The sequence below is a fragment of the Cetorhinus maximus genome, chromosome 17 (assembly GCF_964194155.1).
Source record: "Cetorhinus maximus chromosome 17, sCetMax3.hap1.1, whole genome shotgun sequence".
Lineage (NCBI taxonomy): Eukaryota > Metazoa > Chordata > Chondrichthyes > Lamniformes > Cetorhinidae > Cetorhinus > Cetorhinus maximus.
The window spans coordinates 19,871,159-19,897,811 of NC_135895.1; the positions used below are offsets into that span (position 1 = coordinate 19,871,159).

General features: G+C 43.8%; 1 protein-coding gene across 1 annotated transcript in view; it reads left to right on the forward strand.

Moving 5' to 3' along the window:
* The first annotated feature begins 10,908 nt into the window (after positions 1-10,908).
* LOC144692729 (very-long-chain enoyl-CoA reductase-like) overlaps positions 10,909-26,653 on the forward strand; it is a 111,292-nt gene continuing 95,547 nt past the window's right edge. Inside the window, exon 1 of the mRNA XM_078561813.1 lies at positions 10,909-11,041. Within this exon, the coding sequence (XP_078417939.1) occupies positions 11,018-11,041 (24 nt within the window). The 5' untranslated portion in view covers positions 10,909-11,017. The remainder of the gene's footprint in view (positions 11,042-26,653) is intronic.

The window sequence follows — 26,653 nt, forward strand, 5'->3', positions numbered from 1 at the left end:
TTTACATCAGCTGTTGCAGGAATTGGAGCCTGTATCAGTAATGAGAGACATTGGTTGTTTAAATTGTATGGATGGAGAGGAAATTGATAAATCAAGCACATGTAAAAGTCGTACCCATATCTAAATTGGAAACCTTCAGACAGTATACCTGATGGCTATATTAATTAGCACACAGCTAATTTCCTATCCTGGTGACAGTTTAATTATCCTTGTTTTGGTTTAGGAGAACATTTCATTTGATCTGCAATATTTGTAGTCACCTTCCAAAGCCATCCTGGCAGCTTGAACGTAACCTAAGATTTCACAGAATTCTTGGGCCCATTGATAGATATAGCAGAGTAGAGGTTGGTCCAAGATATTGAGCAGAATTAACATCTAGATGAAGATTAAACGACTGTTCCATAAATTATGTTGCCAGTTCGATGGCATTTATATGGATATGTTTCATGATGGTGTGTGAGTCAATATAAGACAACTTATGTCTATCTGGCTCTTCTGAGGCAATGTGACTTTGAAGTGACCTAAAGCACTAATATTCAAATGAAATCCAAAGCAGCTAGGGACAGAACCAAAGGCAACAAACGGTGAAGGACTATTTCATTACCTGTTTATGTGGTAAGGAGATCAGTGCCAAAGAAAGTGAGGTTGGAAGGCCTCTTAATCATGCCCTTTTTATGGCTATGTTAAAACTTGAAACAAGGTGTTGTTTTACATGGAAACATTCATCTTTGTCATATTCTACAAAGAAGTTACACATTTTATGGCTGCGATCCTATTTATCCAAGTTCAAATGAGAACTTGTGTAGCTGTCACAAAGGTAAATTATTCTTCATCGTCCTTCTTGGCCTGTCTGCAGTCTTTGACACACTTGACCACACCATCACCATCCAAAATCTCTCCTCCATCATCCAGCTGGGTGGGACTGCACGCTCCTGTAGGTTTCATTCTTAGCTATCCATTTGTACCCAGGGAATTAGCTGCACTGGCTTCTCTTCCTGTTCCTGTATCATCTCCTTTGGTGTCCCCCAAGGATCTATCCTTGGCCCCACTGCTATTTTCCATCTACTTGCTGCCTCTTGGTGACATCATCCAAAAACACAGTGTCAGTTTTCACAAATATGCCGATGATGTCCAGCTTTTCCTTACCACCACCTCTCTTAACCTCAATACTGTCCTTAAATGGTCAGAGCGCGTCTCCGACATCCCAGTACTGGATGAGCAGAAATTTCCTCCAATTAACTATTGGCAAGCCATTGTCTTCAGTCCCTGCCACAAACTCCATTTCTCTATCTGGCAATTGTCAGAGGCTGAATCAGACTGCTCACAACCACCTTTGCAACTATTTGACCCAGAGATGAGCTGCCAGCCATATATCCACAACCATCACTAAGGCTGCCTATTCCCTACTTTGTAACATCAACCAATTCCAACTTTGCCTAAACTCATCTGCTGCTGAAACCCTCAGTCATACCTCTAGGTCTAGCTATTCCAGTGTACTCCATGCAGGTCTCCCACATTCTACCTTCCATAAACTTAAGGTCATCCAAACTCTGCTACCATATTCACCTATCATCCCTGTGCCTGCTGACTTACTACACCCTTGCTTTCGATCCGTCCATGCCCTCACCTCTCTTATCTCTGTATTCTCTGCAGCCCTACAACTCTGCATGATATTTGTGCTCCTCCAATTCTGGCTTCTTGAACATTCTAATTTTAATCTCTCCACCTGTGCCTTTACTTGTCAAGCCCTAAGCTCTGGAATTCCCTCCCTAAACACCTCCACCTCTCTACCTCTCTTCCCTCCTTTAATACTCTCTAAAACCTATGCCTTTGACTAAGTTTTTTGCCCATCTGCTCCAATATCGCCTTATGTGGTTCGGTGTCTAATTTTGTTTGATAATGCCCTTGTGAAGTGTCTTGGGATGTGTTACTATGTTAAAGGTGTTATTTAAATACACGTTGTTGTTGTTATTATTTATTGACTATCCAAATAAAGTCCCAAACTTTATGGTTGGACTTTTGATTCTTAAGTTAACAAGTAAGCTTGCACTTGAGATGTAGGCTAATTGGCAGGGTTACTGTAGCATTAATATAAGCTAATATTTTCTTGTTCTCATGAATTTAAAGAACTTCCTACACTTCATCATTTGAAAAGACCCCTGGTTGAAGGGTATATAGTTATTCTTTCGTGTTTGTAACATATGAAATCCACTAATATTATTAGTGATATTAATATATCACTAATAATGAAGAAATGTATGATCTCTCTTTTACGCTCTTTTGTTGTTTTTGAGGGAAGTCCTGTGGCATGGTGGGTTCTATCCCTGTCTTGGAGGCAGAAGCTCTATGTTCAGATCAGCCCTGTTGACCCTGCAAAGAACTCCTTACTAACATCTGGGGGCTAGTGCCAAAATTGGGAGAGTTGTCTCACAGATGAGTCAAGCAACAGCCTGACATAGTCATACTCTCAGAATCGTACCTTACAGATAATGTCCCAGACACCTCCATCATCATGACTGGGTATGTCCTGTCCCACCAGCAGTACAAACCCAGCAGAGGTTACAGCACAGTGGTATACAGTCAGGGGGGAGTTGCCCTGGGAGTCCTAAATATCGAATCTGAACCCCATGAAGTCTCATTGCACCTGGTCAAACACAGGGAAGGAAACCTCCTGTTGATTACCACATACTGTCGCCCCTCAGCTGATGAGTTAGCACTTCCCCATGTTAAACACCACTTGGAGGAAGCACTGAATGTACTCTGGGTGGGGGTCTTCAATGTCCATCACCAAGAGTGGCTCAGTAGCACCACTACTGACCGAGCTGGCTGAGTCATAAAGGACAATGCTGTTAGACTGGGTCTGCGGCAGGTGGTGAGGGAACCAACAAGAGGGAAAGACATACTTGACCTTATCCTCAGCAATCTGCCTGCTGCAGATGCATCTGTCCATGGCAGCATCGGTAGGAGTGACAATCGCACTGTCCTTGTGGAGGTGAAGTCCCATCTTCACATTGAGGATGCCCTCTATCATATTGTGTGGCACAACCACCATTCTAAATGGGTTAGATATTGAACAGATCTAGCAACTCAAGAATGGGCATCCACAAGCTGCTGTGGGCCATCAAAAGTTTAAAGAATTTAAAAATTTTTTTAAAGGGGTAAAGATGGAGGAGAAAGTTTATGGTCTGAAGTTGTTGAACTCAATGTTAAGCCTGAAGGACTGTAAAGTTCCTAATCGGAAGAAGAGTTGCTGTTCCTCCAGTTTGCGCTGGGCTTCACTGGAACATTGCAGCATGCCAAGGGATTTTTCCAGTATTTTCTGTTTTTATTTCAGATTTCCAGCATCTGCAGTATTTTACTTCTATCACAGACCTTCCCGTCTGTTCTTTTCCCACCATTTCACTTTTTTAAACATATTACATTTCTCATTTTTCCCAGTTCTGTTGAAATGTCATGAATCTGAAACGTTCATTCTGTTTCTCGCTTGAATGCTTGAGCACCAAATTCAAGATTGACAGTCCAGTGCCGTACTGAGGAAGTGCTGCACTGTTGGGGGTGCCATTTTTTTGGGGGAGACATTAAACTAAAGCCCCACCTGCCTGCTTTTTGGATGTAAAGGGACCAACTATTTTGAAGGACAGCAGGAGAATTATTCCCATCGTCCTGGCCAAAATTTATCCCCCAATCAACATCATAAGAACAGATTATCCTGTCGTTTTCACATTGCTGTTTGTGGGAATTTTCTGCGCACAATATTGTCTCCCATGTTTCCTATATTACAGCAGTGACTTTGAAAATACTTGTCCCGGAGAGGCAAGTGATGGTGATAGACTGTCCATCAATATTCATTACAAGCCCACTGACTCCCACAGCTACCTCGACTACAACTCATCACACGCTGCTTCCTGTAAGGACTCCATCCCATTCTCTCAGTTCCTTTGCCTCTGTTGCATCTATTCCAATGATGCCACTTTCCAAAACAGCGCTTCTGACATGTCTTCCTTCTTCCCTAACTGAGATTTCCCACCCACAGTGGTTGACAGGGCCCTCAACCATGTCTGACCCATCTCCCATGCCTCTGCCCTCACACCTTCCTCTCCCTCCCAGAACCACAATAGGGTCACCTTTGTCCTCACTTTTCACCCCACCAGCCTCCGCATTCAAAGGATCATCCTCCACCAGTTCCATCAACTCCAGCATGATGCCACCACCAAACACATCTTCCCTTCATCACCCCTCTCGGTATTCCATAAGGACTGTTCCCTCTGGGACATCCTGGACAACTCCTCTATCACCCCCAACACCTCAAACCCCCTCCCACGGCACCTTCCCATGCAACTGCAGAAGGTGCAACACCTGCCCCTTTACTTCCCCTCTTCTCACCGTCCAAGGGCCCAAACACTCCTTTCAAGTGAAGCAGCATTTCACTTGCACTTCCCTCAATTTGGTCTACTGCATTCGCTACTCCCAATGCAGCCTCCTCTACATTGGAGAGACCAAACGCAGACTGGGTGACTGCTTTGCGGAACACATTTGGTCTGTCTGCAAGCATGACCCAGACCTTCCTGACACTTGCTATTTCAACACACCACCCTGCTCTCGTGCCCACATGTCCGTCCTTGGCCTGTTGCAATGTTCCAGTGAAGCTCAACGCAAACTGGAGGAACAGCACCTCATCTTCCGATTAGGCACTTTACAGCCTTCCGGACTGAATATTGAGTTCAACAACTTCAGATCATGAACTCTCTCCTCCATCCTCACCCCTTTTTGCTCCCCTTTTTCCAACTATTTATTTTTAAATTTATATATATATATTTTTTTCACCTATTTCTATTATTATTATTTTTAAAATCTGTTTCCATTCAGTGTCCCCACCTTCTAGTCTATTTTGATCTTTTCTCCCATACAGTCCCCTCCCCCCACCCCACCCCCACCTAGGGCCATCTGTCACTTGCTCATCCTTTCTACTCTTAATGTCATTATTAGCACCTCCTTTAGCCAGTATCACCACCATCAACACCCCTTCGACCTTTTGTTTATGACATCTTTCGCAATTTTTCCTTTGCCTCCACATATCACTGAACTTGTATCCAGCTTCACCTGTCCCATTCCCCTTAAACAGTATATATTTCACCAAATTTTTACTTCTCTTTAGTTCTGAAGAAGAGTCATATGGACTCAAAATATTAACTCCGTCTTTCTTTCCACAGATGCTGTCAGACATGCTGAGTTTTTCCAGCAATTTTTGTTTCTGTCTTTTAAAATACTTCATTGGCTGTAAAGTGTTTTGAGACATCTGGTAGTCGTGAAAAGTGCTGTATATTCTTCCTCTCTCTCTTTCAGTCTGTTTCTCTCCACAGATGCTGTATGACCTGCTGAGTATCACAAGCATTTTCTGCTTTTATACCAGATTAACAGCATCCACAGTTTATTGAAGTCCTGATGAAGAGTCATACGGACTCGAAACGTTAACTCTGTCTTTCTCTCCACAGACGCCTTCAGACCTGCTGAGTTTTTCCAGCAATTTTTGTTTTGGTGTCAGCTTATTGCTTTTGTACAGATGAAGATGCCCCTTTACAGCAGGGAATATGATGTGTGTAAAATTATGTAGATCACTGAATATTTATAACTTCTGATTCCTCCAACAGCCTGCTTGATTGGCATCCAACCACCATCATAAACATTCACTCCCTTCACCACTGGTGCACAGTGGGAGCAGTGTGTACCATCTATGAGGTGCACTGCAGCAACTCACCAAGGATCCTTTGACAGCACTTTCCAAATCACCGACCTATGCCACACAGAAGGATAAGGGCAGCAAATGAACACCAACACCTGCAAGTTCCCCTCCAAGCCACACATCACCCTGACTTGGAAAAATTCCACCATTCCTTCAACATGACTGGATCAAACCCTGGAACTCACTTCCTAACAGTACTGTGGGTGTACCTACACCACATGGAATATAGCAGTTCAAGAAGGTGGATCACATAGTATATGACCACATTAAAATTGAGCTGCTGTATAACTCTAATCAGGGAATTAGAAAAGCTTGTTTGTTTTTAACTGGGTCTCCCTGGGGTCAGTAAATGTGCTGCTCCTGTGTCATTTGCTGATGTCATCATGCCTGCAAACTGCAAATGTGACAGCATTACACACATTCATGAAGTCATTAGCTCAAGCATGTTCCATATATAAAATGTCACCACTGGTCTGAGCATGAATTGAATGGTCTGCCTTCTCTCCTCGTTTTGCAATGCAGTCGCTTTACAAACGGATCAAATGCACAATAGGAAGGTAAATATAGGAACGCAAACAGTTGGTTCGTGTTAGCTCAGTTCCGAAGAAGAGTCATATTGGCCTCGAAAGGTTAACTCTGTTTCTCTCTCCACAAATGCTGCCAGGCATGCTGAGCTTTTCCAGCACTTTTTGTTCTTATTTTAATTAGCTCATGCTCCTGGTTTGACACCGATTTTCAGTGGTTTCAACCTCAAAGTTTCCCCTAAGTCACCTTCTAATTTCTAACCGTTAGCCCCTTACCTATCCCAAGGCTGACTACACACAATCGGCCATAGACATGTGGTGAGTTGATGCTGATCATTTTTAGAGCAACACCATACTGAAGTTGTGTTAAAATTACAGCGGTGGTTATGAGTATGGGTGTCACTCAATTAGATCGCTATTTGCCATCCGTCTCTAAATGAGCAAGGAAGAATCAACCATGTCACTGTGAGACGGGAGTCCCATATCAAACCGTGACTATGTTTATCAGAATATAGTTTGTCAGGTTGCTGGTGACCTGGAAGCTGAAGGGCCACTTACTCAATGCAACGAGAAAAATCGTCTGCTGTATGTTACCTTCTCTGTCCCTGTTCTCTCTGAATGGTTCTAAATAATTATGCATTTAGATCTGTGTCCTGTGAAGAACTGCAAAAGCAGAGCTGGCCTTTGGAAGGACGGTGGTCCGATCGCTCGCAAAATTTTCTTGGGGAACCTAACGGCACAAGGGAATGCTAACTAAATAACTTGGTTTTGTTCAGCTGGTATCTGGTGGTTTTCGCAAAACAGTTGTGGTATGGGAGTGACAGGCAGTGCTGCAAGGCTGGCTGCCAATGGGCAACTTTTGCAAGCAGCAGCATCCCACTGTGTTCAGCCTTCATCTTAATACTGTGGAACTATTGAAATTCGTGATTGAAAGGGATAGGGCGCTATTGGTGTGAAAGGAGAGATTACAGGAGGTTGGCCAAGAGCAAAGATCTATTAACTATCCAATGTGTTTGGAAACGGCAGGCACCATAGTGTAGGCATGGCAAGAGTCAGAGCACAGGAGCTAATATGTGGAGATTTGTCGATTTCTTTCCCTCCCTGAGACTCCTAATGTATCAGTTCTGACAAAATAGGGTCAGTTTACTCTTCAAGAAATGTGTTTTGTTTGAAATAAACTGGAGCACACAATCAGGAACAGAGCACTTTAGTTAACAGATTGTCACCACCCTTTGAGAGTGTATACAGCAGACTTGCTTTGCAGAACAGTTGGATCGCAAAACCGTTTTCAAGCTGTTCTCCTGGCTGTGACAGTGAGCGTGTCAGTCTTGGTTGCTGACGGTTTAAAACGTCAAAACTAATTTCAAAAGATGGCACATTTGAACTATTAATATTGCATGTATTTTGTATCATGCAGCGAATATGGTGTCCTGATTTGCCACATTGAAATCTTATTGGAGAACAACACTGCTTGAGGTACTTACCTCATTACCATTCCCTTTCGACCTGTACCACCAATCTTATTGACATTTAATAGAACCATAGAACCATAGAACACTACAGCACAGAAAAACATGCCATTTGGCCCTTCTAGTATGTGCCAAAATATTATTCCACCAGTCCCATTGACCTGCACCCAGTCCATAACCCTCCAGACCTCTCCCATCCATGTATCTATCCAATTTATTCTTAAAACTTAAGAGTGAGCCCACATTTACCACGTCAGATGGCAGCTCATTCCACACTCTCACCACTCTCTGAGTGAAGAAGTTCCCCCTAATGTTCCCCCTAAACCTTTCCCCTTTCACCCTAAAGCCATGTCCTCTCATGTTTATTTCTCCTAATCTAAGTGGAAAGAGCCTACTCGCATTTACTCTGTCTATACCCCTCATAATTTTGTAAACTTCTATCAAGTCTCCCCTCATTCTTCTACGCTCCAAGGAATAAAGTCCTAACCTGTTTAATCTTTCCCTGTAACTCAACTCCTGAAGACCCGGCAACATCCTAGTAAATATTCTCTGCACTCTTTCAATCTTACTGATATTCTTCCTGTAGTTAGGCGACCAGAACTGCACACAATACTCCAAAGTTGGCCTCACCAATGTCTTATACAACCTCACCATAACATCCCAACTCCTATACTCAATACTTTGATTTATGAAGGCCAGTATGCCAAAAGCTTTCTTTACAACCCTGTCTACCTGTGATGCCACTTTCAGGGAATTATGTATCTGAACTCCCAGATCCCTTTGTTCCTCCGCACTCCACAGTGCCCTACCATTTACTGTGTATGTCCTACCTTGGTTTGTCCTTCCAAAATGCAACACCTCACACTTTTCTGCATTAAATTCCATCTGCCATTTTCTGGCCCACTTTTCCAGTTGGTCCAGATCCCTCTGCAAGCTCTGAAAGCCTCCTCGCTGTCCACAACGCCTCCAATCTTAGTGTCATCAGCAAACTTGCTGATCCAATCTACCACATTATCATCCAGATCATTGATATAGACAACAAACAACAATGGTCCCAGCACAGATCCCTGAGGCACACCACTAGTCACAGGCCTCCAGTCTGAGAAGCAATCATCCACTACCACTCTCTGTCTTCTCCCACACAGCCAATTTCGAACCCAGTTTACAACCTCTCCATGGATACCAAGTGTCTGAATCTTCTGAACTAACCTCCCATGTGGGACCTTGTCAAAGGCCTTACTAAAGTCCACGTAGACAACATCCACAGCCTTTCCTTCATCTACTTTCTTGGTAACCTCCTCGAAAAACTCTACAAGGTTCGTTAAACACGACCTACCACGCACAAAGCCATGCTGACTATCCTTAATCAGCCCTTGGCTGTCCAAATAATTGTATATCCGATCTCTCAGAACACCTTCCAATAATTTACCTACTACTGACATCAGGCTCACTGGCCTGTAATTACCTGGTTTACTTTTGGAGCCTTTTTTAAACAACGGAACAACATGAGCTACCCTCCAATCCTCCGGCACCTCACCCGTGGCTAAGGACATTTTAAATATTTCTGCCAGGGCCCCTGCAATTTCTACACTAGTCTCCCTCAAGGTCCGAGGGAATATCATGTCAGGCCCGGGGGATTTATCTACCTTTATTCGCTATAAGGCAGCAAGCACCTCCTCCTCTTTAATCTCTATATGTTCCATGACATTACTGCTTGTTTCCCTTCCTTCCTTATGCACTATGCCAGTTTCCTGAGTAAATACTGATGCAAAAAAACTGTTTAAGATCTCCCCCATCTCGTGAGGCTCCACACATAGACGACCACTCTGATCTTCAAGGGGACCAATTGTGTCCCTTACTATCCTTTTACTCTTAATATACTTGTAGAAACCCTTCGGGTTTACCTTCACATTATCTGCCAAAGCAACCTCATGTCTTCTTTTCGCCTTCCTGATTTCCTTCTTTAGTATTTTCTTACATTTTCTATACTCTACAAGTACCTCATTTGCTCCTTGTTGCCTATACCTGCTATACACCTCTCTCTTCTTCTTAACCAGATCGCCAATATCCCTTGAAAACCAAGGTTCCCTATGCCTGTTAACTTTGCCTTTAATCCTGACAGGAACATGCAAACTCTGCACTCTCAAAATTTCGCCTTTGAATGCCTTCCACTTACTGAACACATCCTTGCCAGAAAACAACTTATGCCAATCCACTCTTCCTAGATCCTTTCTCATTTCCACAAAATTGGCCTTTCTCCAATTTAGAATCTCAACTCGAGGACCAGACCTATCCTTATCCATAATTATCTCTCGTCTTACACCCTGTCACGTACCTTTCCCTTTTATTCCTTTTCCAATCATCCTCCCACCCCACCCCACGTCCCCACTTTCACTTGCTTAAAACCTATTACATTTCTAACATTTCCAAGTTTAGATGAAAGGTCACCACCCTGAAACCTTATCCTGGTTTCTCTCTCTACAGATGCTGCCTGACCTGCTGAGTATTTCCAGAATTTCCTACCTTGTTGCCTCATCTGCAGTTACAGAGCACTTCATGTTTGAGAAATGAAGGCTCTAGTGGGATAAACGACTGGGGCTAACTTTACCTTCAATTCGTATTTATACCTTTGTGTGGACTGTCACTCAAATCCATTGATCAACATGGACTGAGCACAAAACAAAAACAGAATTACCTGGAAAAACTCAGCAGGTCTGGCTGCCAGACCTGCTGAGTTTTTCCAGGTAATTCTGTTTTTGTTTTGGATTTCCAGCATCCGCAGTAGCTTTTAGCTTTTTGTTTTTATGGACTGAGCACAGTTGGACTGCAGATCACAGCACATCCCAATGTGTTGTCAGATGGCAATGCAATCGCCACGATCAAGAGACGAAAGGGGTTAAAATGGAAAGGAAATTGACCCCTAGGAGCTGCGAGTCACACAGCTGCTATTCTAACCAACCACTGAAAAGTACTTTCCCTGGTGTGGAGTAATGGCAATCGAAGTCTGCGCTAAATTCCCGTGGAGTCATTGAGACTTGGATGTGGGAGATGCTCCCATTCTTGGCCAAAAGTCACATTTCGTTCTTAGCTCCACCCTGGATAGAGTTTCCCCAGAGCCCGTGGTGGGGGGGTGGGGAGGGGGGAGAGATGGTCGAGGGACCGTCCACTGTCAAGCTGCTGCTGAGCTGAATCTGAGCTGTCAGTGAGCTGAGAGCATCGGAGATCGGAGCTGCTCCGGAGATTACACAGTGAGCGGCGCCTAACGCTCGGAAGCTCCTGCGACAATGAGCCGGGTGACCTTCTTCGAGGTAGGGAATGGGTTAACGAGATATCGGTGCAAAATGCGAAAATGTTTTCCTGAAACGGTAATATTGAAAAAAATTTGTACAAGAAAATACAGGGACACTAGATCCACGTAAGGCGTTTATTGCTGTGGGATCGTTTAATGCTGTGGCTACAAGTAGTACATATGGTAGCAGGCTAGGCTGTATATAGGTAGCATATGTGGTAGTAGGCTAGGCTGTATACCTTGGTGTTCTCAGTGCTACCACACACTAATTGTAATTAGTTGCTCCTTTACTGTACAACAAATGAGTTCAAAAAATAAACCATGTGATCCACAGCACTTTATTTCTGCTTGGAGGTGTCAGTGTCACTTGTGTCCATTCGGTGTCTGCATTGCTTGACTTGTGTTAGTGTCCGTATTAGTGGTGCCTCTTGAAGTGCAAAGTACCACCCCTGGATGCCACCAATTTAATAAACATATCTTTTCCCACAGTTACAAATCCTGAATTCCACTGAAAAATCTAGCTTTATGCAAGAGGGTTAAACTGAGGATGATAGATTTTAGAACATGTTATAATCACCAACAATGTATTCATGGGAAAATACAGACGTTGGCTAATATGAAAGGAGTTACTAGGTTTGTCATTCAGATAAAGGATTCCAATGATATTGGAATTGGACAGAGTGAAGCAGCTTTAGAGCATAAGGAAAGGAGCTGGGGTAGGTCATTTGGTCTCTCAAGCCTGTTCCTCCATTCATTAAGATCATGGATGACCTGATCTTGGCCTCAACTCCAATTTCCTTTCTGTTCCCCATAACTCTTGACTCCCCCAGAGTTCAAAAATCTGTCCATCTCAGTCTTGAATATATTCAATGACGCAGCTCTCTGGGGTAGAGAATTCCAAAGATTCATGACCCTCTGAGAGAAGGTCCTCCTCATGCCCCTTCTAAATGGGTGACCCCTTTTTCTGAAACTACACCTCCTAGTTCTAGATTCCTCCACGAGGGGAAATATCCTTTCAGCACCCACCCTGTCAAGGCCGCTCAGAATTTTATACTTTTTAAATTTATTAGTTCACGGGATGTGGGTGTTGCTGGCTGGGCCAGCATTTATTGGCCTTCCCTAATTGCCCTTGAGAAGGTGGTGAGCCACCTTCTTGAACCACTACAGTCCATTTGATGTAGGTACACCCACTGTGCTGTTAGGGAGGATGTTCCAGGAATTTGATCCAGCGGCAGTGAAGGAACAACGATATAGTTCCAAGACACGATGGTGTGTGGCTTGGAGGGGAACTTGCAGGTGGTGGTGGTCCTATGCATGTGTTTCAATTAGATTGAATTATAGAGTGGCCAACTCTCCAGAACAGCAATCCACCTAGTACCACTCCCTGTCTTTTCCCTGTAGCCCTGCACATTTTGTTTCAGATAATTGTCAAATTCCCTTTTAAAGGCCTCGATTAAATCTGCCTCTACCATACTCCCAGGTAGTGCATTCCAGTTCCTAACAGCTCGCTGTGTAAAAAAAGTTTTTCCTTATGTTGCCATTGCTTCTTTTTCCAATCATCTTAAATCGGGTGTCCTCTGATTCTTGACCGTTCTGTTAATGGGAACAGTTTCTCCCTATCTACAAAGTCCAGACCCCTCATTATTTTGAAACCCTCTATCAAACTCCTCACCGAATTTCTCTTCTCCAAGGGGAACAGCCCGGCTTCTCTAATCTATCTTCATAACTGAAGTTCTGCATCTCTGGAACTATTCTCACGAATCTTTTTAGAATTCTCGAATGCCTTCACATCCTTCCAATAGTGTGGTGCCCAGAATTGGACGCAATACACCAGTTGAGGCTGAACCAAGGCTGGTTTATCATAACTTCCTTGCTTTTGTACTCTATGGCCCTATTTATAAAGTCCAGGATCCTGTATGTTTTATTCATCACTTTTTCAACATGTCCTGCCGCCTTCAAAAATATTTGCACATATACCCCATGGGTCCTCTGTTCCTGCACCTCCTTTAGAATTATTTTATATTGCCTCTCCTTGTTCTCCCTACCAAAATGAATCGCTTCACACCTCACCTCTCATTCTTCTAAACTCCAATGTGTATAGGCCCAACCTGCTCAACCATTCCTCGTAAAACAACTCCTTCATCCCAAGAATCAACCTAATGAACCTTCTTTGAACTGCCGCCAATGCAAGTATATCCCTACTTAAATAAGGACTCCAAAATTGCATCAGGACTGCTTTATAACTGTCAGATTAAATTACAGTCTTTAACTCTCGTTCCAGAGTCTCCAACTTTAGACAATATAGATCATTATCTCCACTGTTAACTCTGTCAGCAGTCCGAGTACTTTATACATTATAGAATCATGGATCCATCCAGCATTGACAGGGGGCATTTGACCTATCATGCCTGTGCCAGTTCTCTGAAAGAGCTATCCAATTAGTCCCAGTGCCTTGCCATTTACTCCTAGCCCCGCAATTTGATCTTTAAGTTCTTATCCAATTCCCTTTTGAAAGTTACTGTTGAATTTCTTTCTACCACCCTTTTGGGCAGTGCATTCTCGATTATAATTACTAGCTGACTAAAAACAATTTCCCTCATCTCACCTCCGAGCCTTTTGTGCAACATCTTAACTCTGTGTTCTCTAGTTACTAACCCTTCTGTCAGTGGAAACAGATTGATATATTTAATTACAGCAATTAACTCTCCGTTGTCCCAGTACATCATACAATATATGATGAATTACATGATACAGATAAAAGCTGCATTTATCTAATTAACTAAATAAAAGTAAATGTGTTTGAAAGTTTTCAAGGTGAGATCAGTAACATTGGCCTGAATTTTCAGCTTGGCGGGCGGGCGGGATTGGCGGGCCCGGGACCGATCGGGAAACGGACCCACCGATCACAATCGGCCCCCACCACACGTGCTGAAAAGTTGTGCACTGCTGGGGTGGGCGGGGTGCAGGAGGAGGGCGGGCAATAATGTTTCTATGGGCATGGCCAAGTGCTGAGATAAAGCTCTCTGAAGGCAGAGAGCTGCCTCAGGGAGCTGCAGGCCCGAAAACCATGAAATAAAGTTTTGAAAATCAGGAAACAAATGTCCAAGCATCACAATCAGTCACCTGAATATATACAGATGATAAAAAAGCTGCCCACAGATTTTTATTTTTATTTTATTTAATAATGGAAACCTCATCCTAGGAAGAGGAGGAGGAGGAGGAGGAAGATAGGACGCAATCAGAACACCTCCTTTCCAGCTGAACGGTCCATGTTCACCTTACTCAGCTACAGTTCCACTGAACACAAATCCCCACTGTCCAATCGTCACATACTTTACCATCCCTCTGTTACAGACCATTATAGCATCCTGTTGGCCATAAAATTGAAATAAAAGCCACCATAAAATAACCATTCAAGACCAACTTCATCCAACAAATCTTCCAATATTCCATAGGAAAGTCAAATAACCACCTTTATGTATTCCAGTAGTTCATGTCTTGTGGCTGCCTTTGCCTGTCCTAGTGCTCCTACACAGTGCTACCCCAGTGGCTGCAGCAGAACTGGTGGAAGGCTGCTAACTTTCATTGGGGGTGACTGAAGATCACCTTGCAGTACATCTGCAGCAGCTTTGGCATTAGAACACCAAGCTTTGGACTGCAAATTGGCTGCAGCAGTCTGGGCTGGCTGGCTGAGAAGCAGCAGCATGAGCACTGGTGGAGTGGCAGTGACCAGGACATGAAAGCTGTCATCCTGAGAGAGGAGAGCAGGTCCGTGCTCCACGAAGCCATTGGAGGTCCTCTGGGGTGATGCCTCAACAATTCTAGTCATCTGCTGGATGGCTGTGAGAGCTTGCATGAAGCCCCTTTGAGCATTGGTATCCACAGGCATGGTTACAATCTAAGCCTGCATGGCGCCAAACTGGGTTTGTATGACAACAAGCTGAGATTTTATGACCTCAGGCATTGGGTGGTTTCTGCTTGTGCTGCAATGGAGTTTGAGACATTGGCCATTGGATAATCTATTGTGGTTGGGTCCTCACATGTTCTCATGCAACATAGCAATGGGAATGGGCTATTTAACCTCTTCAGCCTTTCAATGAGATCATGGCTGATTTGCAAACTAGCTCTGTATACCTTCTTTTCCTCATATCCTTAACATATTTGGTCAACAAAAATCTATCAATCTCAGATTTAAAACTAACAATTGATCTAGCATCAATTGCCATTTGTGGAAGAGTCTAAGGCTGGGGTTTTCTGGTCCCGACACTGATGGGCACCGTCACGGCTGGGATGGGAAAATTTGGAGAGCCGTTGACTTTTAACAGCTCTCCAAATTTTCCCGTCCCGCCTGCGACGATGCCGACCAGTGTTGGGGCCAGAAAATCTTGCCCGTGGTGTGTTTCTAATGTCAGTCTTAATTTCACTCCCAAAAGGCCTGACTCTAAGTTTTATCTTTATGTTAATTGTATAAATTAAGGTTTGTGGGGAGCATTCATTGGATAATTACTTGTCCACATATAAAGCGACACTTATTGACACTGGTGGGCAATTGTAGAGTTAGGAGTTATACATTTGTAATGTCTCACTTTGTGAATAAATCTAAAACTGAATAAAGATTGACTTCTGGTCTCCTCCTTCACCAACTGGCTATCAGAAGTTTAACACTTTGGTTTTGGACATAATTTCTCTCCATCTGCCCTGTCTGTTTCCCTTAATATCTTGAAAACTTCAAGCAAATCACTTCTTAACTTATGAGGGAACCAGACCAGGAACACAACAGTTTGTGTAATCTCTCCTCATAATTTAACCCTTGGAGTCCAGAAATCATTCTATTCCTTTTAGGTTCAAAGTCCTAATGGTAATCAAGCAACAGCCAAGAGATAATGCTGACTAATGCCAGCCAAATCGCCAGTCATCCATAACCTGAGATGTCTTTCACTCACAGGAACTCACCCAGCTTCCTTTTGCCTGGATCAAATCCATTCTCATCAGGTATACTGGCAACCTGTTCCAGGGTCAATGACTGTGAAGAGTAATAACCTGTCCATGTTTTCATCCTTTGTATTGATGCTTCCCTAGTTCCCCCCCTTCCTCGCTACACTCAAAAACAATTCCAATTGGACAGCATATAACTGTTAAGAGGCATAAATCATTTTCCTTTCAAGTCTCTGTTTTCCCAGAGTAAAAAATAGCCCATTCTTTAAGCCTGATAACCAAGAGTCATTAAACTATGTATCAACCGAGTGGCCCTCTTGTACCATGTTTCATTATCCTGCCATTTGAGGGCATCAAAGTTAGATACAATATTCTACATTTAGACAAGTCAAGGCCTTGTAGAAGCGATGATTGCATTTCTAGTTTTCTACTTATTTGTTGTAACTATGTATCTTAACTCTATTCACTTTTGCAACAACCTTGTGATGGTCACAGTACTTCAAAGTTTTATGAACTATAACCCTCATAGTGTACATCACACTCCAGGGAGTCTGTTGTTGGTTGATGCTCAGTAGAAATTTTCCATGTTTGTTTCTACAACGAGGGCAACCACCAGAATCAATTTCTGGCTACTATACTATTTAATAATACACACACACATATATATCTATATTATATATATATATATCTGTTGTAGGGTGGCCAGGTTGTGCTATTAATGATAGAGTTGACCTGCAGATACTTCTTGGGTGGAAACATTGGGCAGAATATTGCGCTCATCGGGCGGGTGTGTGCCCGACCCAAATTAGCGTAAAATGACGTGCGATGACTCGGGCGAGCGTCCTGACATCATTGCACCCTCGCGCGATATTTCAGTCAGCGGGCGTGCACGGGAGTTGGCAGTGTGCCTGCCGACAATTAAGCAGCCTATTAAGGCCCTTAATGAACTAACTGATCTAAATTTTTCGCTGCCTGTCCAACTGTTCAGTTGGCCGGTGGGCAAAAACGCCAAGCGGCCTTTGCATTTTTGGTGAAACCTCATCCACGGGCGGGATGAAGTTTCGTCCAGTGATTTTAAAAAAACTTTTTGCACCCATCTCTAACATGTCCCTGCTCATGTGACGCAGTCACATAAGCGGGGACATTTTTAAAAACATTTTAAAATTCTTTATTGTTTATTTGGAAAATCTTCAGCTCCCTGCGGCAGCTTTGTGCCTCGGGGAGCTTTTACTGTGCGAACCTCCGCCCTGCAGTGTGTGATTCATGCTGGCTGGCCGTTAATTGGCCAGCCAGCCTGAAATCATGGTCAGGGCCCGCTTGCCCCTGCTGAGCCCACCCAATGACTGGAAAAGCCCGGCCACTAAGTTTATTTACAATGTACTCAGCAGCAACTACGCATGTGTTTTCAACTCCAACTCTACACTGGCTAATGACATAGCCTGCACTACTCTCCTATTGTTACTACAGATCATATGATCTTGCCTAACAAGTATTATTCTTAAAGGTACATTTCACACTAAATAAAACAATAATTACTACATTCCTCCCCCTTTAACTCAGCTGTACATATTATATATACAAGTACATATTTTTCAAGACAACACAATATTTACACTAGGTAAGGAATTTACAAATTCAGTCTTTCAGCTATTTCCTGGTACGAGTGGAACGTCGCAGCTCCACAACTTCAGATTCTTGGTCAGGAACTTCCTTTTCCGGAGTTTCCTGAACATCAGGTGCTTTGGTGGGCACTTGCAGTTCTGTATCCTCAACTCTTACAGGAACATCAGACATATTTGTCCTGTGTTGAGTATCCTCAACAGGAAACACAGACCCAGTCATGATCACTGGTGGAACCATATCTTGGTGATTTGTCTCTCTCTTCCTTAAATAGTTGACATGTTTATGGGTGATTTGACCTTCCACCACCATGTGGTAAGAAAGAGGTCCAGTCACTGCACTCATTTCACCCAGTAACCACTTTGGTCCTTCCCCAAAGTTTTTCAGGTATACCTGCTCTCCCAGGGTAAATTTCCTCTCGCGATTATGCCAGTCATGTCTAGTTTTCTGGCTTCCCTGACTCCTTTCCCCCTTCCCCCTTCCCCCCTAAATTCGGCATTATTAAGTTCAATCTCATCCTGAGACGGTGTTTCAACAATAACTCCGCAGGTATGACACCTGTTGTTGTGTGAGGAGTAGTCCTGTAATGAAAAAGAAAGTGTGCCAGCTTGGTTGCCAAGGAGTTGCCAGTTAGCTTTTTCATGCCTGCCTTTAATGTTTGAACCACCCTTTCAGCCAGTCCATTTGAGGAAGGGTGGTATGGTGCAGTTTTCACATGGGTGATACTATTGAGGCAGATAAACCGTTGAACCTCAGCACTCATAAATGCCGTGTGTTGTTATTGGAAATGACTACTTCTGGTAGTCCGTGAATGGCAAAACTCTGACGTAGTTTCTCAATTGTAGCGGCCGACGTTGATGACTTCACCTCATGTACGCCCAACCATTTTGAATGGGCATCAACAATGAGCAGAAACTTTGTTCTCAGGAAAGGTCCAATGTAGTCAATGTGCAGTGGTACCCAGGGTCTACCTGGCCACTCCCATGGGTGTAATGGAGCTGTCACTGGCAACTTTTGCAGTTGCTGACATTGCACACAGTGCTTCACTAAACTCTCTATTTCACCATCTATCTCCGGGCACCATAGGTAGCCGCGTGCTATGGTCTTCATTCGGGAAATTCTGTGTAGTTCAATTAAAAGTGGTTCCACTCCCTTTGGAGGAACTATCACTCATGCTCCCCACAATAAGGTGCCATCCTGGCTGATTATTTCATGTCTTTTGTTGAAGTACGGTTTCATTTCATCAGGCACGGGCTCCTGTGATCAACTACGTAGCACTTGTACTCGTACATCTTGAGATAGGATTGGGTCCCAGCTGGTCCAGTCTCTGATCTGTTGAGCACATACTGGTGAGGAATCTAAGAAATTTAACAGTAAAACAAGTTCCTGTGGAACTGGGACATGCTCATCATTTTCTTGTAAAGGCAAATGACTAAGGGCATCAGCATTTGTGATTTGATTGCCAGGCCTCTGTATGAAAGTGTATTCGTATCCTGCCAGAATTAAAGCTCATCATTTTATTTTTGCTGAGGTTATCGGTGGTATAGCCTTGTCCTCACTAAATAAGCCTAACAATGGTTTGTGGTCTGAAACAATTGTAAAATAGCGGCCGTGTACGTACTGGTGAAACTTCTTGAAACAAAAGATGATGGACAGGCCTCTCTTTTTCTATCTGCGAGTATCCCTTTTCCACTGTGGTGAGTGTTCTTGATACATAACCTATTGGCTGTTCCGTGCCATCGTCCATTCGATGAGAGAGCACTGCTCCCACTCCATAGGGAGATGCGTCACATGTCAGCACCAATTCTTTTGTCTGGTCATATTGCACTAATAGATTGGATGAGTGCAACAATTGCTTCACCTTTATGAAAGCTTCTTTCTGGGGCACCTCCCAAGACCAATGTTGGTTCTTTTTGAGTAGAGAATGCAGGGGGCCAGCGCTGTAGACAAATTAGGCAAGAACGGCCATAGTAGTTGATCATTCCTAGGAATGATTTGAGCTCTGAGGTGCCCTTTGGCGCAGGTGATTATCTTATGGTTCTCACTTTCTCCTCAACTGGGTGGAGGCCCTGTGAACCTACCTGGTGACCCAAATAGATTACCTCCCTTGCTTGGAACGCACACTTCTCTTTCTTTAAATGTGCTCCAGCTTGCAAGAACTGTTTTAAGACTTCTTCTAAGTTTGCCAAATGCTCTTTTTTAGTGAATCCTGTCACCAATACATTTTCTAAATAGACTACAACCTGAGGCAGTCCCTGCAGTAAGCTTTCCATTGTTCTCTGAAAGGTGGCACAAGTGGAAGAGACACCGAAAGGCAATTGTATATATTGGTACAACGCTTTATGGGCATTAATTGTGACAAATTCCCGGGAGGCATTATCCAACTCTTGTTGTTGATAAGCATGACTCATGTCAAGCTTTGTGTACGTTGTCCCCCTTGCTAGTTTGGCATAGAGGTCTTCAATTTTTGTAATGGAGTGCCTGTGTAGCTTAGCTACTTTATTAACCGTCAATTTGTAGTCTCCACAAATTCGGACGCTTTGGTTGGGCTTAAGGACCGGGACTATGGGTGCTGCCCATTCTGAGAGCTGAACAGGTTGTATAACGCCCAGTTTCTCTGGTCTGTTCAGTTCAATGTTGACTTTTTCTCACAGGGCATGTGGCACCGGTCTCGTCTTCATGAAGCGAGGGGTTGCTTCCGGGTCGATATGAATCTTGGCTTCCAGGCCTTGGATCTTCCCCAGTTCGTCCTTAAAGACAGTGATGTACTTTGTAAGTAACTCTGGTAGCCCACTTGCTCTCAACTGGAAAATTTCAGCCCATTCTAACTTAATCTCCTTTAACCAATTTCACCCCAAGAGGCTTGGTCCTTCACCTGCTACCACCAGGGTAGCTTTGGTGATTGGCTTCCATAATGGACAGTTACTCTGCTTATGCCTTTTACTTGAATGTCTTCACCTGTATATGGTTTTAGCTTGGTGGCTGTTTCTTTTAAACTTAACTGATGTTCCACATTATTCAAATATCTGAAGGTATGTTCCCCAATTCCTGCAGTGGAAACTCCTGTGTCCACTTCCAGTCCAACAGGTTTGCCATTTACTTTCATTGTGACAAATACTGGTTCTGTCTTTCCAACTTTCAGATTAAACAACGAGTAAATGTCTGAATTCGTTGTTTCAGGCTCTTCTTGTAGATTTCATTGGGCTTCTTCTTTTGTTTACAAGCCTGCTTGAATCTTTCCTTGCACTGCCTCATCATATGTCCAGTTCTATGACAATAGTGGCATTTGATTTTTTTAAACTGCCAATTGCCAGAAGACTGATTGTTTCAACCTCTATTAAAATTATTCTTTGATTTCGCTGCTAAGTTATTTTTCTTTATTCTTCAGCTAGTGTGGGCTGTTCCTCGCTTCTCGGTGGAGCTTCGCATTTTCTATGCCTCTTTTGGCTGAGGTTTCCTGCCCGATGTGGAGGGCGGTGCCATTTTAGACACCCTGTATTGCTTTTGAATCTCTTACTGTGCTTTCCATGGCCAGCGCTATCTCTGCGCCTTCTTGAAATCCAGATTCGCCTTGGATAGTAATCTTTTCTGAATAGTGTCTTCTTTCACACCACACACCAAATGATCTCTGAGTGTATCGTTCAGAATCGTACCGAACTCACAAAGTTCCATTAGCTACTTCAAATTTTCCACATAGCAGGCAATTGTCTCACCTGGGACTATATTTTGCGAATTAAACCTGAACCTCTGCGTCGTGACTGAGGGCTTGAGTTGAAAGTGACCCTTCATGAGGTCTACCAATTCATCTAAATTCTTTGAATCTGGGGCACTGGGTGCTGTTAAACTTCGAATCAGACTGTAGGTTTTTCTCCCACAAATACTCAAGAGGATCGCTCGCCTCTTCTCTTTCCCCATAACCCCGTTCGTTAAAAAAGAACGTGAGGCGTTCTACGTATTGAGTCCAATCAGCTGTGGCTGATTCAAAAGGATTAACTCTCCCAATTGTGGCACTTTGAGAGGGGATAACCTCTTCAATTCTAAAGGAGCTTCAGACTTACAATCACTGGGCAAGGTACAGTGCCTATTTCTTTTCATCTTGATTATTTCTGTTAAATCCTGTTTTATCCTCACTGTCAGTTTGTTGTAGGGTGGCTGAGCTGTACTATTAATGATAGAGATGATCTGCAGACACTTCTTGGGCGGAAACATTAAGTTTATTTACAATATACTCAGCAGAAAGTACATGTGTGCTTTCAACTCTAACTCTAACTCTACACTGACTGCTGAGGTAGCCCGCACTACTCTTCTATTGGTTACTACAGATCGGATGATCTTGCCTAACAAGTATTATTCTTAAAGGTACATTTCAAACTAAATAAAACCATAATTGCTACAATAATACATAGACTGTTTCAGTATCCTGAGATACTGAAGCAGTCTATGTCCAAATGCAGCGAGGCCTGGACAATATCCAGGCTTGGGCTGACAAGTGACAAGTAACATTCGCACCACACAAGTGTCAGGCAATGACCATCTCCAACAAGAGATAATCCAACCATTGCCCCTTGATGTTCAATGGCATTGCCATCACTGAATACCCCACTATCAATATCCTGGGGTTTACCATTGACCAGAAACTGAGCTGGACTAGCCATATAAATACTGTGACTACAAGAGCAGGTCAGAGGCTAGGAATAGTGCAATGAGTAACCCACCTCCTGACTTCCCAAAGCCTGTCTGCCATCTACAAGCCACAAGTCAGGAGTGTGATGGAATACTCCCCACTTGCTTGGATGAGTGCAGCTCCCACAACACTCAAGAAGCTTGACACCACTCAGGACAAAGCAGCCTGCTTGATTGGCAACACATCCACAAACATTCACTCCCTCCACCGACATAGTAGCAGCAGTGTGTACTGCCTACAAGACGCACTGCAGGACTTCACCAAGGCTCTTTCGACAGCACCTTCCAAACTCACAACCACTACAACCTAGAAGGACAAGGGCAGCAGATAGATGGGAACACCACCATCTAGAAGTTCCCCTCCAAGTCACTCACCATCCTGACTTGGAAATATTTCGCTGTTGCTTCACTGTCGCTGGGTCAAAATCCTGGGATTTCCTTCCTAACAGCACTGTGATTGTTCCTACACCACATGGACTGCAGCGGTTCAAGAAGGCAGCTCACCACCACCTTCTCAAAGGCATCTAGGGATGGGCAATAAATGCTGGCCCAGCCAGCGAAGCCCACATCCCATGAATGAATAAAAAAAATCCATTAACCTCTGCAATTTAAACTGTAATGTAACCATTGTCACATTAAAATGACTGATTTAATGCACTGCAGATTGTTTATTTTGTTACAATTTATAGTTGTCAGCCATTCATGAATCAATATTAAAACATTTCAATAGAGCAGAATGTTTATGTTTTGCCTCTGGCTTGCAATCTTCTATTTTATGTTGTCATTAATATGTCTATCAAGGTGCTGCCACACAGTCACATAAATCTATTGCTTGGGGCAGTGTTGCACTTCTTTCTGGCCACCCATTCTCTGTTCTCCTTTTGGCAATGGCTTTTTTCCCCTCCTCCTGTCCTGAAAAGTTTGGCGGCAAAATTGGGCTTTGCAGTGCTGATTTTGGTGCTTCAGAGGCCCAGATGGGGTAAAAATGGCTGTGGATCTGCTGTCAGCTCCTTCTGGCATGGCCCTTGTGGATCACCGTGTGTGGAGGCATGATAGCCTGCTTATGCAATGCGTGCACTGGACATATGCAGAGTGGGTAGATGGTGACATCACTCAGGGTATGATGCTAATCTGGTGCTCAACATGTCATTTTGGATCTTGCAGGCTGTACTAATGTCCCCTCTTAAACATTCTTCAGCTGCACGAGGGCCACCCCCACTAGCACTATCTAAAGGCATCAGCATGGTCATCTTCAGGCAAGGTGCTTTTTGACTTTTTTTGCTGCTGCTCCAGAGTTAGTGGAAGCATTGTGTCCTGTGTTGTTGGAGGAGCTCACACAAGTTGTTGGAGTGAGATGGGAGTGGTGCTGGACCTTGGTAAGGAGTTGAGTGAAGTTTAAAGGCCCCTGAGCAGGAAGCTTGCCCTCACTCAAGAGGGCTATAAGTTGCATTCCCTCTTTGGCTGCAGCATGACAGGGAGATAGAGCACAGGGCACAGACAAGGGAAGCCGTTCACACAGGGAGGGCAAGGAGGGCTCTCGACTGGTCCTACTCACCTAGGGCATTCAAAGAGCACTTGTCCCACCTTCACCTGAATCAGGAGAAGTGTCTGAGGTGGCTATGATTTACAGGAAGATAGGAACATAGGATTTAGGAGCAGGAGGAGGCCCATTGGCACTTTGAGCCTGCTCGACCATTCGATAAGACCATGGCTGATCTGGTTGTGGTCCCAATTCCACTTTCCCGTCTCACCCCCATAACCGTTGACTATCAAAAATCTATCTAACTCATCCTTGAATACACTCAATGACCCAGCCTCCACTGCTCTCTGGGGAAGAGAATTCCAAACACGAATGACCCCAAGCCCAACCGAGAGAAAAAAATTCTCATCTCAGTCTTAAAAGGGAGACTTCTTATTCTTATACCGTGTCTCCTAGCTCTAGTCTCCCCCACGAGTGGAAACATCCTCCTGGTATCTGCCCTGTTAAGTTCCCTCAGGATCTTAAGGGCAGAATCTTCTGTTCGGCGTGCGGGGGTGGGGCGGCCTGACGTCACCACCCGTCATTCCTGCCTTTAGTTCAGCGGGCGCACACCGGAGTTGGCTGCGTGCCCGCCGGACTGTCAACGGCCTGTTAAGGCCATTAATAAACTAATTAAAGTGATTGTCAGGACTGCCTGTGGTTGGCGGGCAGGCAAATCGCCCAGGCGGCCTTCACATTTTTCAGGAAACCTCATCCATGAGCGGGAAGAGGCTTCCTGAAGCTTTTATTAAATAAATAAATAAATAAATTGTCATAAATATAAAAACATCTCCCAACTCATGTGACACAGCCACATGAGGGAACATGTTTAAATAAATGCTTAAATCATTTATTCAATCTTTTTAATATCCATTCCTTGCCTCAGAGAGATTGCTGCGCTCTTTCGTGCACAAAGAGCAATATAGGGTGCGCAAAATGGTGCCGTCCTCCACATCAGCCGAAAGAGGCTTGGAAAATGCGAGACTCTGCCAAGAAGCGGGAAACAACCCCCTCTAGCTGAAGAATAAAGAAAAATAACTTTGCAGCGAAATCAAAGAATAGTTTTAATAGAGGTTGAAACAATCAGTTATTTAGCGGTTGGCTGTTTGAAAAAATCGAATGCTACTATTGTCACAGAAATGGACATATGATGAGACAGTGCAAAGAAAGATCCAAGCAGGCTTGTAAACAAAAGAAGAAGCCCAAAGAAATCTACAAAGTAGAAGAACCTGAAACAACAAATTCAGACATTTACTCGTTGTTTAATCTGAAAGTTGGTAAGACAGAACCAATATTTATCACAATGAAAGTAAATGGCAAACCTGTTAAAATGGAAGTGGACACAGGAGTTTCCACTACAGTAATTGGGGAACATACCTTCAGATATTTGAACAATGTGGAACATCAATTAAGTTTAGAAGAATCAGCTGCCAAGCTAAAAACATATTTGCGTGAAAGAGCACTGGCCTTGACTCTCCTTCCTCCCCCCGCCTGCACAGATAGCGCTGAGCGTTACTAGTTGTGTATTAGCTGCCTGTGTAAAATGTTGGTGCGGAGCTGATCGCGGCCGGTGATCGGTGCTGCGCCTGCCCCCGCCCGCTCCCGCCCAACCTGCCCACCATAGGAAAAATCCTGCCCGCGATATACCTGCATACATTCACCAAGGATGTGATCACTGGACTGTACCACCTCCTTGAACCGGACCTGCAGCAGCAGGGCAGGGTAAAGGTGGTGCTGTCAGTGGGCATCAAGATCACCGTCGCTCTAAATTTCTCTGCCTCAGGATCCTTCCAGGCTGGAACTGGCTTCATCACCGACATTTCTCAGTTCACCCTGCATTGCTGCATCAGGGTGGGCACTGAGGCCCTGTACACAAAGAGAGTGGGAAGGTCTTTATAGTCTTCACTCTAAACAGAATGAAGCAGGAGGGGTGTGCATGGAGCTTTGCCAGGGTTAGGAGTACAGGGAGCCACTAACTGCATGCAGATGGCTCTGCAGGTGCCCGCCTTCAATGGAACCACAAAAGGTTCCATTCCCTCAACATGCAGTTGGTGGGCGACCATGCACAGAGCCACATGCTGGTGAACACGTAGCTTCCCACCTTTGAGCTGCCACAACGCACCAGAGCCTGGCTGCTTGGTGACAATTAAGTCTTCACTTTCCCTGTATTCTTCCAGGAGCCATTCACTTTCCGGGGTCTAGCAGGGAACAAAAATTATATAAAAGTACATAATAAAATAAGCGTCTTTTCTGACCAGTGTCTCCACCAGGGAGAGGTGTATTTACACAATAACAAGTCCACTCGGGGGTTTTTCCATTCTAAAGGTTGACAGAGAAATTGCTAATGGAAAAATTTGACAAAAAAGGCATCCAGACATATTTTAAATCTAGATATACTACAACAGAAATAAGCCAACAAATGTGGTCAAATTCGGAAATCTGATGAGCTCAGGGGTTCTCTGGAATCCCCCCTAGAGTCTGGGGAGGTTGTTTGAAACCCATTCAAAAGTAAGGATTCTAATTCCTAGAACTGCCTGTAACAGAAACTGGACATGCTGAAAGAATCTACTGACACAGCTTTCATTGCGCTGTGAGGCAGTTTATAAATCTATAGCCAGATTTGGATCTATAATAAGCAAAGGTATTTTCAAATTCAGCAGTAAGTTCGTTCTCAGTAACTCTTTTACGTCAGGTCTTCTCTACTATGATCACATCTCTTTGATAATCAATTGCTTTTAACACCCTCACATATCTACAAAAGGCTCTGCTCTGTAACAGCCTTAGAGACAAAGGCACTTCTGATTCAGGCCAAATGTTTCATGCTTAAAAACCATACTGATTCTCTCTGCTTTAATAACCAGTTGAAATGAATGA